The sequence below is a fragment of the Ranitomeya imitator genome, chromosome 6 (assembly GCF_032444005.1).
Source record: "Ranitomeya imitator isolate aRanImi1 chromosome 6, aRanImi1.pri, whole genome shotgun sequence".
Classification (NCBI taxonomy): Eukaryota; Metazoa; Chordata; class Amphibia; order Anura; family Dendrobatidae; genus Ranitomeya; species Ranitomeya imitator.
Window position 1 is genome coordinate 68,196,417 of NC_091287.1, and position 13,577 is coordinate 68,209,993.

A 13,577-nucleotide genomic window follows, 5' to 3' on the forward strand; every position below is an offset into this window, starting at 1 on the left:
CGAGTCATTAAAGAGGTTCTCCAGTCTAAAAAAGTCTGCAGTAACTCTGTGTGCCTGCAGAGTTGTGAAACCCCCAGTGTATGCACTGTGCACTACAAGGATTCACCCGTGTCTACGGTGGGAACAGTGGCCCGGTAGGAGATATGCATACTCAAGGGCAGAAACCATCTAGTGGGCACAGCCTCGCTCAGTACACTTATATTAAGTGAGGTTGAGCACAATAGACAGTTTCTGCCTGGCATTGAGTAAGGCCATGCCCAATAGATGGTCTCTGCCTGGCATTGCGTAAGGTCGCGCCCAATAGATGATTTCTGCCTGGCATTGCGTAAGGTCGCGTCCAATAGATGGTCTCTGCCTGGCATTGCGTAAGGCCGCGGCCAATAGGTGATTTCTGCCCAGTATTGAAAGGGGCTGCACCTGTAAGATGGGTTCTACTTGACCGCCATTCCCGAGGCAAACATCGGCAAATCCTCACAGCGCATAGTGCATGTGCTGGCAAATTTCACAATTCTGCTGTCACACAGAGTGACTGCAGACTTTTCATTTTAGACTGGTCCCGCAGCATCAGTGACCTAACATTATTCTGGAAATGAGGATTAAATCACCAGGACACTTTGACAGGATATTTCTCCTTATCGATAGTGGATTTTAACCCATAGAAAAAAAAATTCATACAGTCATAAGGGAGTATCTTCTATCCCTCACCCTCAGGGGCCTCTATTCATCACCTAGCAGTTGACCCTCAGGCACTGGATCACAGGGAGTACTTAGTTTGGCGTGTCGTGTTTTGCCAGAGCAAATGAATACCACGCTTGCCAATTTCCTTAGTTCTGCAGAGCTCTCTATTCTGAGTTCATGTCGCTGTTTCATCAATGTTTAAGAGTATCATATTGTAAAAATTTCTGTATCAAATTTGACTTTAAAGAGTTATCCTCACTATTTACAGGGTAGGCAATATAAATTATATATCATTGGTATAACAACCACTGGGACCAACACAGAACCCGGTAACAGGATTTTTCAAAGTCTCTTATGTAAATGGAGCAATGGTGGGTTTCACGTCCCACGACTTGGGAATCGTACAGTATTGTATTGTCATTGAATTGTTGGCATTACATTGCTATGCAATAAGATTCGCTATTTTTGGAACTTTGTCCTCCCTCTCTCCCTCAAGCTCACCTCTGATGTCAGTATCTCTGCCTTCTTCTCCAGTCAGTGTATGTCAGCCAGGTTAGGGTAAGTTCACAATAGGCGTTTTTTCAGCATTTCTATTCTGAGAAAAACCTGATCTCGAGACAGAACAGAAGCTGCAGAAAAAAGCATGTTTTCCTTGGTGTTTCAACAGCTTTTTTTGTGCATTTTTGTTGGTTCTGGCATGCTAGATTTGTCTCTTGTGCATGCTGATAAAGTTTAGCATTGAAAAAAAAAGTCCTAGTCCATAGAATCAGGTTTTGGCACAAAAAAACGCAGCAAAACTTGATAACTGTGTTTTTGGTGTATTTTTACAGCGTTTTTTCACCACCCATTCAAGTCAATGACTGAAAAAAGCTGAAAGAAGTGAACAGCTCTATGTAAAAAAAAAAAAAAAAACAAGCAAATCACAAAATACCGAAAGCAAAAAAAAACAATATCTGTGCATGAAATTTCTGAAATCTCATAGGCTCTCATAATCTGCTAGCCAATCTTGATTTGAACTACAAATGTCCATGCTTTAGCTCTACAACCCCCATCAGAGAGAGTATAATGTGTCCCAAAAATAGAAAAACACACAAAAAAAATCACGTATATCATGCAAATGCCTGTATCTCTCTCACTCTGCTCTTTCTTTTCCCATCCACTCTTCATAGATATCAATAGGACATTATAATCTGATCTCTCAGTGAGCTGGCAATCAAATTTATCATTAGCAGAGTGGAGTTCATCAGTTTTTCCAGAGTGCAGGATTAATTGAAGATGAAAGGAAGTGGCTCATAAGTTGAGAAAGTACCATATTTTTTGTATATATTATAAAATGCATTATATTTGTTTGAACTAACATGGAACATTTTCTGTATGTTATCCTTTTCTGGTTAACTGTGTCAAATTTAAATTACGTTCCCTTCTTATTTTGGACCAGTTGAATGATAATACAGCCACCATCACTTGTTTACTCTTAAATGGCAAATCTGTCTACTTCTGTGAGCATCTCTTCCATATGGATATAGAGTTATGCAGATTTTCTTTCTAGGATTTTAATTAGGGATGAGCGAACCTGAAATGTAATGTTCGATTTCCATACCAGACACCTAGCGTCTGGCACCAAACCCTGAACATGGACTTTTAACAGGATGTCCTGTTTGCTGTTTGGGTTTGGATGCTTAATAAAGTTTGTTGAAAGGCTGCAGCACAGCCAATCAATAAGCTTTTGGGCTGTGGGCACTTAAGGAGCCACCACAGCCATGCCTGTATAAATGCCGGATCAAGAGTGCCACTGCCATTCTGCTCTGATTAATTTAGGGACAAGGAATGCAGCTTAAATGAGGGACAAAATTAGAATGCATGCTCATGCTCTGCCAGAAAGCCGCTGGGTGTGCTCTGCACGTATCTGAGTGGGAGTATTGTTCCAAAAAGTCACTGTGGGTAGTATGCAATCATATCTTTGGGAGTACTGTGACAAAAGTCTGCTTTGTATACTCTACACCCATATCTGTGGGATTACTGTGCCTTTAAGCCTCTGTGTGTACTCTGCACTCCCACCTGTGGGAGTGCTGTGCCAAAAAGCCTCTGTGTGTACTCTGCAATTCCGCCTGTGGTAGTACTGTGCCAAAAAGTCTCTGTGTGTACTCTGCTCCACTGCCTGTGAGAGTACTGGGGCAAAAAGCCTCTGTGTGTACTCTGCACCACTGCCTGTGGGAGTACTGTAGGAAAATGCCTCTGTGTGTACTCTGAAATGCCACATGTGGGAGTACTGTGCCAAAAATACTCTGTGTGTACTCTGAAATGCCGCATGTGGGAGTACTGTGCCAAAAAGCCTCTGTGTGTACTCTGAAATGCCACATGTGGGAGTACTGTGCCAAAAAGCCTCTGTGTGTACTCTGCACCTCTGCCTGTGGGAGTACTGTAGGAAAATGCCTCTGTGTATACTCTATTGGGATCGGGGTCAAATTTGGAAACCGAACCGAACTTTCAACTGTAGTTTGGCTGAACCTGATGAACCCGAACTTCCACGGGTCTGCTCATTCCTAATTATATTGAAAACCGCTGCAGGAATGTTATCAGTGGACACACGTATAAATTGTCATCTAGATGGATGCTTGCTCACATTTTGATAGCAAACTTAATGGGGCTGCCCAGTCTTTTGCCCAAAGTCTGCACTCACTTTATGTGACTGCAGAATTCTGAATCCTCACAGTGTGCGCACCGCATGCTGTCAGGATTCTCCGATGTCGGCAGTGAGAGAGGGCGGTCTAGTGACAGCAAGCATGCAGTTTGCATTCCTCGGGTCAAAGTCCGACTACACATGCTCAGCCTTCACTCAATTCATGTCTAGTCTGATAGTTGTGGTCGTGGGAGGATTCAGCAAAAGACTGAACAACCCCTTTAGCCTTAAAGACACAAATGATTTTAATTTTGTGAAAAAATAGCACTACCAAATATATACTGTATAAGGATGACGCTTCAAGTCATATAAGTAACTACTGATATGCTGAGATCACGGCACAATTTAGACCAATGCACCATCTGCCATCTTTACTGGGCGCTCCTGTTTTCTTGTGAAGCACAGCATCAGAGGACACAGTATGCTTCATATCATATATCAAGACAGTAGGGTGCGACTTCACATATCATGTAAGGAAAGGTTTTCATTTGTCGTTTTTGTCTTACCTGTCTGTGTAGCCAAGCTTCACTTTCATCTTCATGTTTCTGGGGACAAAGAAAAAGAAACCCAAAGTATCAGGTTTAGTAACTGGCACACACATGTTCATTATATTTAGAGATCTCACACTTGATATTTGAGTCTACAGTTCATCTTCCATTGCTGACAACATTTTCGTCATAACAATTGTGTGATTATTCGGTTATAACTATTCTGTGGTCTTAAATCTGCTGCAAAATGTGCAGATTCTGCAGCAGATTTTTAGGTGGATTTTGTCAGGGATTTCACCCATTGAATAACATAGACTGTAATACAGTATGTAGCAAATACATGACATTGGTATGGTTAATTTATGTAGGGTGCTTCCCCTTTTTGGCCACAGGCCTGTAAATTCCCCTCTCCCCCAATAACCATAAATGACACTACAACTATTGTTGGATAATTTTGGCCACAGCAGCCTTTATTAAACAAACAAATTAACATTAAATAAATAACCAATCAATAAATAACCAATCAATAAATCAGGGGTGGGTCCTTGAAGCTTGAAAATCTGGCGATTAAACAAAACCGTAACAAACAGTGGACAAACCAACCGTAACTTACTCCCAGCCGTTACCCCCTGGCTCGGGAGCACCAAATCACCCCGAAGGGTGCCATTGTCCACTGAACCCCTGAGGATCAAGCCACCGCTGGCCAAATCCCCCCAAATCACCAGACCAAATAACCACCACATAAGACCAACTGAGGAATCCATATGCCCATGGACCCCCCAGCGCAATTTAGCACCAACTTTAAGGACCCCTCCCAACCGCTAGCCACTATGACCCGAAAATAAACTAACCCTTGGAGAAATAACAAACCCAGGGCGGGCGGGCGGGACTTCTCCTCGTGCTTCAGAGCGGGAAAGTGCCCAGCTCCTCCCCCCTCAAATTATAAACCCCCCACCTATTACCATAGCCACCCCCTCCCATGACTCATTAACCCCCGCACCCTTTACCTTCCCCAACCCCTGTCATGACGGCTTCCACTAAGCGCCGCATGGGGGATGGGCGCCTGCTCCAGTGCTGTTTTTAAACACAGCCTTTAAGTCTCCACAAAGTAAGCAATTGGTAATTGCAAAGCATCAAGCTCAATGTTACTGAATTTTAACATGCCATGAAGTTATAATACAAAGCATAATGCTGATTACTTAACCCCTTCGCAACTTTGGGTTTTTACCGTTTTTGAGTTTGTTTTTTTGCTCCACTTCTTCCCAGAGCCATAACTTTTTTTTTTTTTAATTTTCAGTCAATATGGCTATGTAAGGGCTTGTTTTTTGTGGAACAAGTTGTACTTTTGAACAACACCATTGGTTTTGCCATATCGTGTACTGAAAAACGGGAAAACAAATTCAAAATGAAGTGAATTTGCAAAAACAGTGCAATTCCACAATAGTTTTTTGTTTTGCTAATTTATGTTCACTAAATGCTAAAACTGAGTTGCCATTTTGATTCTCCAGGTCATTACGAGTTTGTAGATACCAAACATGTATAGGTTATTTTTTATTTAATTGGTGAAAAATAAAAATCCCAAGTTTGTTTAAAGGGAACCTGTCACCCCGTTTTTTGAGATTGAGCTATAAATACTGTTAAATAGGGCCTGCGCTGTGTGTTCCTATAGTGTATGTAGTGTACCCTGATTCCCCACCTATGCTGAGATATAACTTACCAAAGTCGCCGTTTTCGCCTGTCAATCAGGCTGGTCAGGTCGGGAGGGCGTGGTGACATCGCTGGTTCTTCCTCAGCTTTACGTTGGTGGCGTAGTGGCGTAGTGGTGAACAAGCAGCGCGCGATCTGCGCTGTAATCCCTTGCATCGGTGGGGGCGGCCATCTTCCTGGGGCCGCGCGTGCGCAGATCGAGTGCTCTGCTGCACGGGGCTTCAGGAAAATGGCCGCGGGATGCCGCGCGTGCGCATTAGAGATCGCGGCGGCCATTTTCCCAAAGCCGAGATGCAAACTCGGCTTTGGGAAAATGGCCGCCGCGATCTCTAATGCGCACGCGCGGCATCCCGAGGCCATTTTCCTGAAGCCCCGTGCAGCAGAGCACTCGATCTGCGCACGCGCAGCCCCAGGAAGATGGCCACCCCCACCGATGCAAGGGATTACAGCGCAGATCGCGCGCTGCTTGTTCACCACTACGCCGCTACGCCACCAACGTAAAGCTGAGGAAGAACCAGCGATGTCACCACGCCCTCCCGACCTGACCAGCCTGATTGACAGGCGAAAACGGCGACTTTGGTAAGTTATATCTCAGCATACATGGGGAATCGGGGTACACTACATACACTATAGGAACACACAGCGCAGGCCCTATTTAACAGTATTTATAGCTCAATCTCAAAAAACGGGGTGACAGGTTCCCTTTAAAAAAAATAAAAATAAAATGTTGCTATTTTCCGAGACCCTTAGCATCTCCATTTTTCGTGATATCGGGTTGGGTGTGGGTTTATTTTTTGTGTGCCGAGCTGATGTTCTCAATGATACTATTTTGGTGCATATACAATTTTTTGATCTCCCGTTATTGCATTTTAATGCAATGTTGTGGTGACTAAAAAACTTAATTCTGGCGTTTTTACTTTTTTCTCATTACACCGTTTATGGATCGGATTAATTCTTTTTATATATTGGTAGATTGGGCAATTCTGAATCCGGCGATATCAAATATGTGTATTTTTTTTTCCTTTTTGTTTTATTTTGAATGGGGCAAATGGGCGGGTGATTTGATCCTTTATATTTTTTAAATATTTTTAAAAACATTTATTTTTACTTGCTTCAATAATCTCCATGGGAGACTAGAAGCTGCGATCATCCGATCACTTGTGCTACGTGGAGCAGGGCTTCAGCCCTCTTACCCATGATATTCTATAGGACTGTGCACATGTTCGATTGTTCCTTGGACCAAGGAAAAAATCTGAGATATGACCAATTTTGATATGAGTGTGAAATCAAAATCTGCAATCTAAGCCTACGGGTCACTGACAAACAACAGCACTCGGATGACACAGATTTTCGCGGAATGACAGAATGGAGAGGATGGATTAACTTTTTTTTTCTCTCCAACTGATGCCACAGTGGTCAAACTCTAATCAGAATAATCAGAACATTTTGACAGGTAACACCTGTATATACAGTAGGTATTACATTAGCCACCATTTATTACAAGTGATGCCACAGCTACTCTTCTCCACCTTCCTGCACAATAACCTTTGCCTTTACGGAAGCATACTCTGATAATATGCTCAGAAGGATTTTATATAAAAGTCAGGGTCTGAGTCTGTCTATTGCCCCTAGGAAGTAAGAATGTTTTTATAAGAAGACCTGACACTGAATCTCCTCATTACTACGCTTTCTTACTTTGTGACACTGAAAGTCTCCCTGCATCTCCTGGTCTCCTGGTGTGTGAGCTGACTTTCCTACAGAGGTTATCTGGCCTTAGGGTACAAGTATGCAGTCACTCTTTATGACTGCAGACTTGCTAATCCTCCCATTGCGCACCCTGCATGCTGTCAGGATTCTCCGGTGCTGGGAGTAGGCGATCATGTGATCATAAGTATGAGATTTGCATACTCCTGGTCACATTCTAACTAGATGCAACGGACCTCACTCAATTCACTTATATTCAGTGAGGATGGCCCATCTAGTTGGCAGGTGACCGCATGTATGCAAACCACGCACTTGTGGTCCAGGGGCGTTGGCACCTGAGAATCCTCACCATGTGCAGTGCACACGATGCGAGTATTCACAAATCTGTAGTCACACAGAGCGACTGCAGACTAGAACCCTAAGGTCGGACTGCATTTTGGAACCAAGACTTAAAAAATTGTTAATTTTTCCAACGACAAAATCCCGTTAACAAAAGATGAATCTGCATGACAGTGTGATGAACCTTTATGAATTTTGAAAGCACACTTAGATTTTTTTTTCATGCTTCCTAATTGCATGAGACTTACACTTTCAGGAATTGGTCTTTCTTTCTTTTCTGTTTCTTCGGCTAAGATATACTGGCAAATCGGAACATTTGACAGCAATGTTTAGTTTAGCTGAAGAAATAGAAAGGAAAAAGAAAACGATCCCTGTGCTTAAAAGTGTAATTTTAATAGAAATGCAACCCACATGAACATGGGAATCAAACAAGTCCCACGCTCCAGTCCTCGTTATTTTTTGCGTCTGCTTGCGAGGTCCCAATTAACGTTCATTGTACTGCACTTTAACTGCAGATACCGCATTATTTGATTTTCTTACAGATGCAAAAAAATAAATGACAAGTGTTTTTTAAAGATCAAATAATATTATGTGGTATTAGAATAAATATCAATTTATGCCATAAAGTGCAGACAAACACTACCATAATTCACAGATCACCAGTGCAAAAACAGGACCTTTAAATTGCCCACAGCCAAGCAGATTCTTATCAGAACCATCCAGTGTGAGATCTGCACATTCTATTAGAGAATTGCTACTGATACTTTCCCCTAACATAATCTTAAAAGTGGCCACCAATGGCTGAGCGTCGCTTTAATATTATCAGAAAATACACCCCAAATTAGCAATTTCCTGAGATAACATTTATCAGTCAGACGCAGACGCTGTGCTTATTGATCATGTATTACAATGCGGGGCATAGATGCAACTACAAACCATTTTTTTCTGAAGAGGAAATGTAAGATAATGCTGCAAATCTCATTACAGTCACTATGGAAATGGCTAATGATATCCAAAAAGAAGCCGAAATTAATGAATATGAAACTAGTTACTAGTCATCCGAAATTTCCAATGCTAATAACTCGGCCATAAAAGCCTCAAGTGAAAAGGCTGAAAGACTAAGAATAACCCATTAAAGAAAGATATTACCAGTATGGAAATGGAGGAAACTGAGCGTACAATTTACCAATTATTTATTACAATAAAGAAGCAAAAATGTCATGATGAAATAATATTATGTTTCAGATTAATTTTCAGCAAACAACTAGAAATACCGGTAGGTCCAGAAATAATTGAACAGTGACAAGTTTTGGCATTTTAGGTGTTTACCAAATCATATTCAAGATACAGTTATATAATCAATATGGACCTTAATGAGCAAGCCAAATTTTTTTTACATTGGACCAGTGTCCCTTTATGAGGTACTAACGCTTCATCGGATCCCACTGATTCTGAGAAAGTTTTTTCTATTCATATTGTAATTCATAATAGTGGTAAAATTTTGTTTAATACGACTTGTGTTCATTTGTGAAAATATGGAAAAATTGGAAACAAAATTAGAAAATGTTGCAATGCTTAAACTTTTAATTTTTATGCCCTTAAATCGGTTTTTCACACAAAATAGTTAATAAATCACATTTACCACATGTCTACTTTGCATCTGCATCATTGTTGAAACATAGTTTTTTGTTTTGCTAGAATGTTTGAAGGGTTAAAAGTCGATCAGCAATTTCTCATTTTTCCAATAAAATTTACAAAACCATTTTTTAAGAGACCACATCTCATTTGAAGTGACTTTGGGGGCGTTTGTGACGGAACATATTCAAAAGTGGCACCGTTCTGAAAAGTTCACCCCTCAAAACCATCAAAACCACATTCCAAAAGTTTAACCCTTTCCTGTGCTTCACAGAAACTAAAGCAATGTGGAATGAAAAAAATTGAACATTTTAATTTTTTTCACAAAAATGTTACTTTAGCACCAATTTTATTTTTCTTAACAAGGGTAACAGGAGAAAATGGACACCAACATTTGTTGTGCAATTTCTCCTTAGAATGACAATACCTATTATGTTGGGGAAAACTACTGTTTGGGCACAGGGCAGGGCTCGGAAGGGAAGGAGCACCATTTGACTTTTTTTTTAAATCAAAAATAGCTGGAATTAAGAGTGGAAGCTATGTCACGTTTGGAGACCCCCTGATTTGCCTAAACAGTAGAAACCCCCCAAAATGACCCCATTTTGGAAACTAGACCCCTTAAGGAATGTATCTAGATGTGTGATGAGCACCTTGAACCCACAGGTGTTGCAAAGAAGTTTATAGTGTAGAGGTGTGAAAATAAATACAAATTTTTCCTACAAAAATGTACTTTTAGCTACAAATATTTTATTTTCGCAAAGGTAACAGAAAAAAATGTACCCCCAAAATTGTGAAATTCTGAGTACGCCAATAACCCATGTTTTGGGGAAAACTAATGTATGGGTGCACTGCAGGGCTTGGAAAGAAAGGAGCACCGTTAGATTTTTTGAATGCAAAAATGACTGTAATGAAGAGCAGATGCTATGTCACGTTTGGAGAGCCCCTGATGTGCCTAAACAATGGAAACCCCCCACAAGTCACCCCATTTTGGAAACTAGACTCTTCAAGGAATGTCTCATAAAAGCTATCTATTTATACAAATACAAAAGACATACATATACCAAAACAGAAAGTTCCTATAAGTAGCACCAGTAACATGTACAAAGTAAGAGATGTAAAGTAACAGGACAGATTCCAAGTAGGACACAGAACTCCATCAACATAATAATTCAAGTCAATTAACAAGTGTCAGGATTGGTGCTAAATAGTTTAGTGAAAAAATGAATAGGGTAAGTATTTACATAAAAGATGGTATGTCAGTGAAAAGGGGGGTCTGGTACATGCGTCCTGTTCCACCCAGAGGCTTCTATTTCTCTATCTGTCTATTTATCTATCTATCTATCTGAAAAATGTTTATGGAACAGCACCTCAGTTACTACTTGTGATGGGTGCCAAGCTTCCAAACTGAAGTCCAGTCAGTCCCATAGTATACACCATAAAATTAGAAGGCAGCACTCCAAATTACATGCAAAAAGTGGACTTTATTAAGCCCAAATGGCAACGTTTTGATTCACAGAACCTTACTTAAACCTTAAGAAATATTCTGTGAACCAAAACGTTGCCATTTAGGCTTAATAAAGTCCACTTTTTTGCATGTAATCTATCCAGCTACGGTATATTATTATTATTATTATTATTATTATTATTTATTGTTATAGCGCCATTTATTCCATGGCGCTTTACATGTGAGGAGGGGTATACATAATAAAAACAAGTACAATAATCTTAAACAATACAAGTCATAACTGGTACAGGAGGAGAGAGGACCGTGCCCGCGAGGGCTCACAATCTACAAGGGATGGCTGAGAATACAGTAGGTGAGGATAAAGCTGGTCATGCAGCGGTTTGGTCGATCGGTGGTTACTGCAGGTTATAGGCTTGTCGAAAGAGGTGAGTCTTCAGGTTCTTTTTTAAGGTTTCGATGGTAGGCGAGAGTCTGATATGTTGTGGTAGAGGGTTCCAGAGTAGGGTGATGCGCGAGAGAAATCTTGTATGCGATTGTGGGAAGAGGAGATAAGAGGGGAGTAGAGAAGGAGATCTTGTGAGGATCGGAGGTTGCATGTAGGAAAGTACCAGGAGACGAGGTCACAGATGTATGGAGGAGACAGGTTGTGGATGGCTTTGTACGTCATGGTTAGGGTTTTGTACTGGAGTCTCTGGGCAATGGGAAGCCAGTGAAGGGATTGGCAGAGGGGAGAAGCTGGGGAATAGCAGGGGGACAGGTGGATTAGTCGGGCAGCAGAGTTTAGAATAGATTGGAGGGGTGCAAGAGTGTTCGAGGGGAGGCCACAGAGCAGGAGGTTGCAGTAGTGAAGGCGAAAGATGAGGGCATGGACTAGGGTTTTTGCAGATTCTTGGTTGAGGAATGAACGGATTCGTGAAATATTTTTGAGTTGAAGTCGGCAGGAAGTGGAAAGGGCTTGGATATGTGGTTTGAAGGAGAGATCAGCGTCAAGGATTACCCTGAGGCAGCGAGCTTGTGGGACTGGGGAGAGTGGGCAGCCATTTACTGTAATGGATAGGTTCGTTGGGGAGGTCACGTGAGATGGGGGAAAGATGATGAATTCTGTTTTGTCCATGTTAAGTTTCAGAAATCTAGCGGTATATTATTTGTCTATCTCTTATTATTATTATTATTATTATTTATTGTTATAGCGCCATTTATTCCATGGCGATTTACATGTGAGGAGGGGTATGCATAATAAAAACAAGTACAGTAATCTTAAACAATACAAGTAATAACTGGTACAGGAGGAGTGAGGACCCTGCCCGCGAAGGCTCACAATCTACAAGGGATGGGTGAGGATACAGTAGGCGAGGATAGAGATGGTCATGCAGCGGTTTGGTCGATCGGTGGTTACTGCAGGTTGTAGGCTTGTCGGAAGAGGTAGGTCTTCTGGTTCTTTTATATTCTATATTATTTACTTAGAGTATCTATTTATCTGCAAAATCTATATATCCCATATCTATCTATCTATCTATCTATCTATCTATCTATCTATCTATCTATCTATCATTTATCTATTATCTGTCGATCTATTATCTATCTATCTATCATCATCATCATCTATCTATTATTTATCTATTATCTGTCGATCTATTATCTATCTATCTATCTATCTATTATTTATCTATTATCTGTCGATCTATTATCTATCTATCTATCTATCTATCTATCTATCTATCTATCTATCTATCTATCTATCTATCTATTATTTATCTATTATCTGTCGATCTATCTATCTATCTATCTATCTATCTATCTATCTATCTATCTATCTATCTATCTATCTATCCCATATCTATCTATCTATCTATCCCATATCTATCTATCTATCTATCTATCTATCTATCTATCTATCTATCTATCTATCTATCTATCTCATATCTATCTATCTATCTATCTATCTATCTATCTATCCCATATCTATCTATCTATCTATCTATCTATCTATCTATCTATCTATCTATCTATCTATCTATCTATCCCATATCTATCTATCTATCTATCTATCTATCTATCTATCTATCTATCTATCTATCTATCTATCTATCTATCTATCATAACCTTACTCTGGATCTAGAGTGAAGAACTAGACGACAGTTATCAGATGTGTCAGAAAAGCCGTATATGACTGGAATAAGAGCACAGCTTCTCTACAGATAGAACCGTCATTTATCACAGACTTTCCTGTCACTTTCCTAAAACATTTCAAGGTAATTTCGGCATCTCAGGTATAATGATGCCTCTGCATGGAATGATGATTTGCTGACTGCGCAGTCACATAGGCAGGTAGGAGGAATCTCATTAGACCAATTCACGTGTTACTAGAGGCGATGATTTACTGATTGACTTGTTGAGTGTTATTTCACTGAATCTCTTATTAAATGTAGTTCTCCACCTAAATATTTCGGACAATATCTGATTACCATGCCATGTGTGACTTAATGCAGTTTTTCCCTTTCTCTACGATCAGTACATTGCCGACACACATCAGCTGGACAGTGGCATCTTCCTAGTTGCTAGGGACACACATCAGCTGGACAGTGGCATCTTCCTAGTTGCTAGGGACACACATCAGCTGGACAGTGGCATCTTCCTAGTTGCTAGGGACACACATCAGCTGGACAGTGGCATCTTCCTAGTTGCTAGGGACACACATCGGCTGGACAGTGGCATCTTCCTAGTTGCTAGGGACACACATCGGCTGGACAGTGGCATCTTCCTAGTTGCTAGGGACACACATCGGCTGGACAGTGGCATCTTCCTAGTTGCTAGGGACACACATCGGCTGGACAGTGGCATCTTCCTAGTTGCTAGGGACATGCATCCTGACAACCACAGA

The 13,577-nt window shown here is 40.9% G+C and overlaps 1 protein-coding gene across 3 annotated transcripts in view; it reads right to left on the minus strand.

The window, feature by feature from the left end:
* The window catches only part of DPP6 (dipeptidyl peptidase like 6), a 1,887,605-nt gene that overhangs the window by 64,792 nt on the left and 1,809,236 nt on the right, over positions 1 to 13,577 (minus strand). For all 3 annotated transcript variants that reach the window (XM_069729746.1, XM_069729744.1, XM_069729745.1), the window contains exon 12: positions 3,865 to 3,903. In XM_069729746.1, the coding sequence (XP_069585847.1) occupies positions 3,865 to 3,903 (39 nt within the window). The remainder of the gene's footprint in view (positions 1 to 3,864; positions 3,904 to 13,577) is intronic.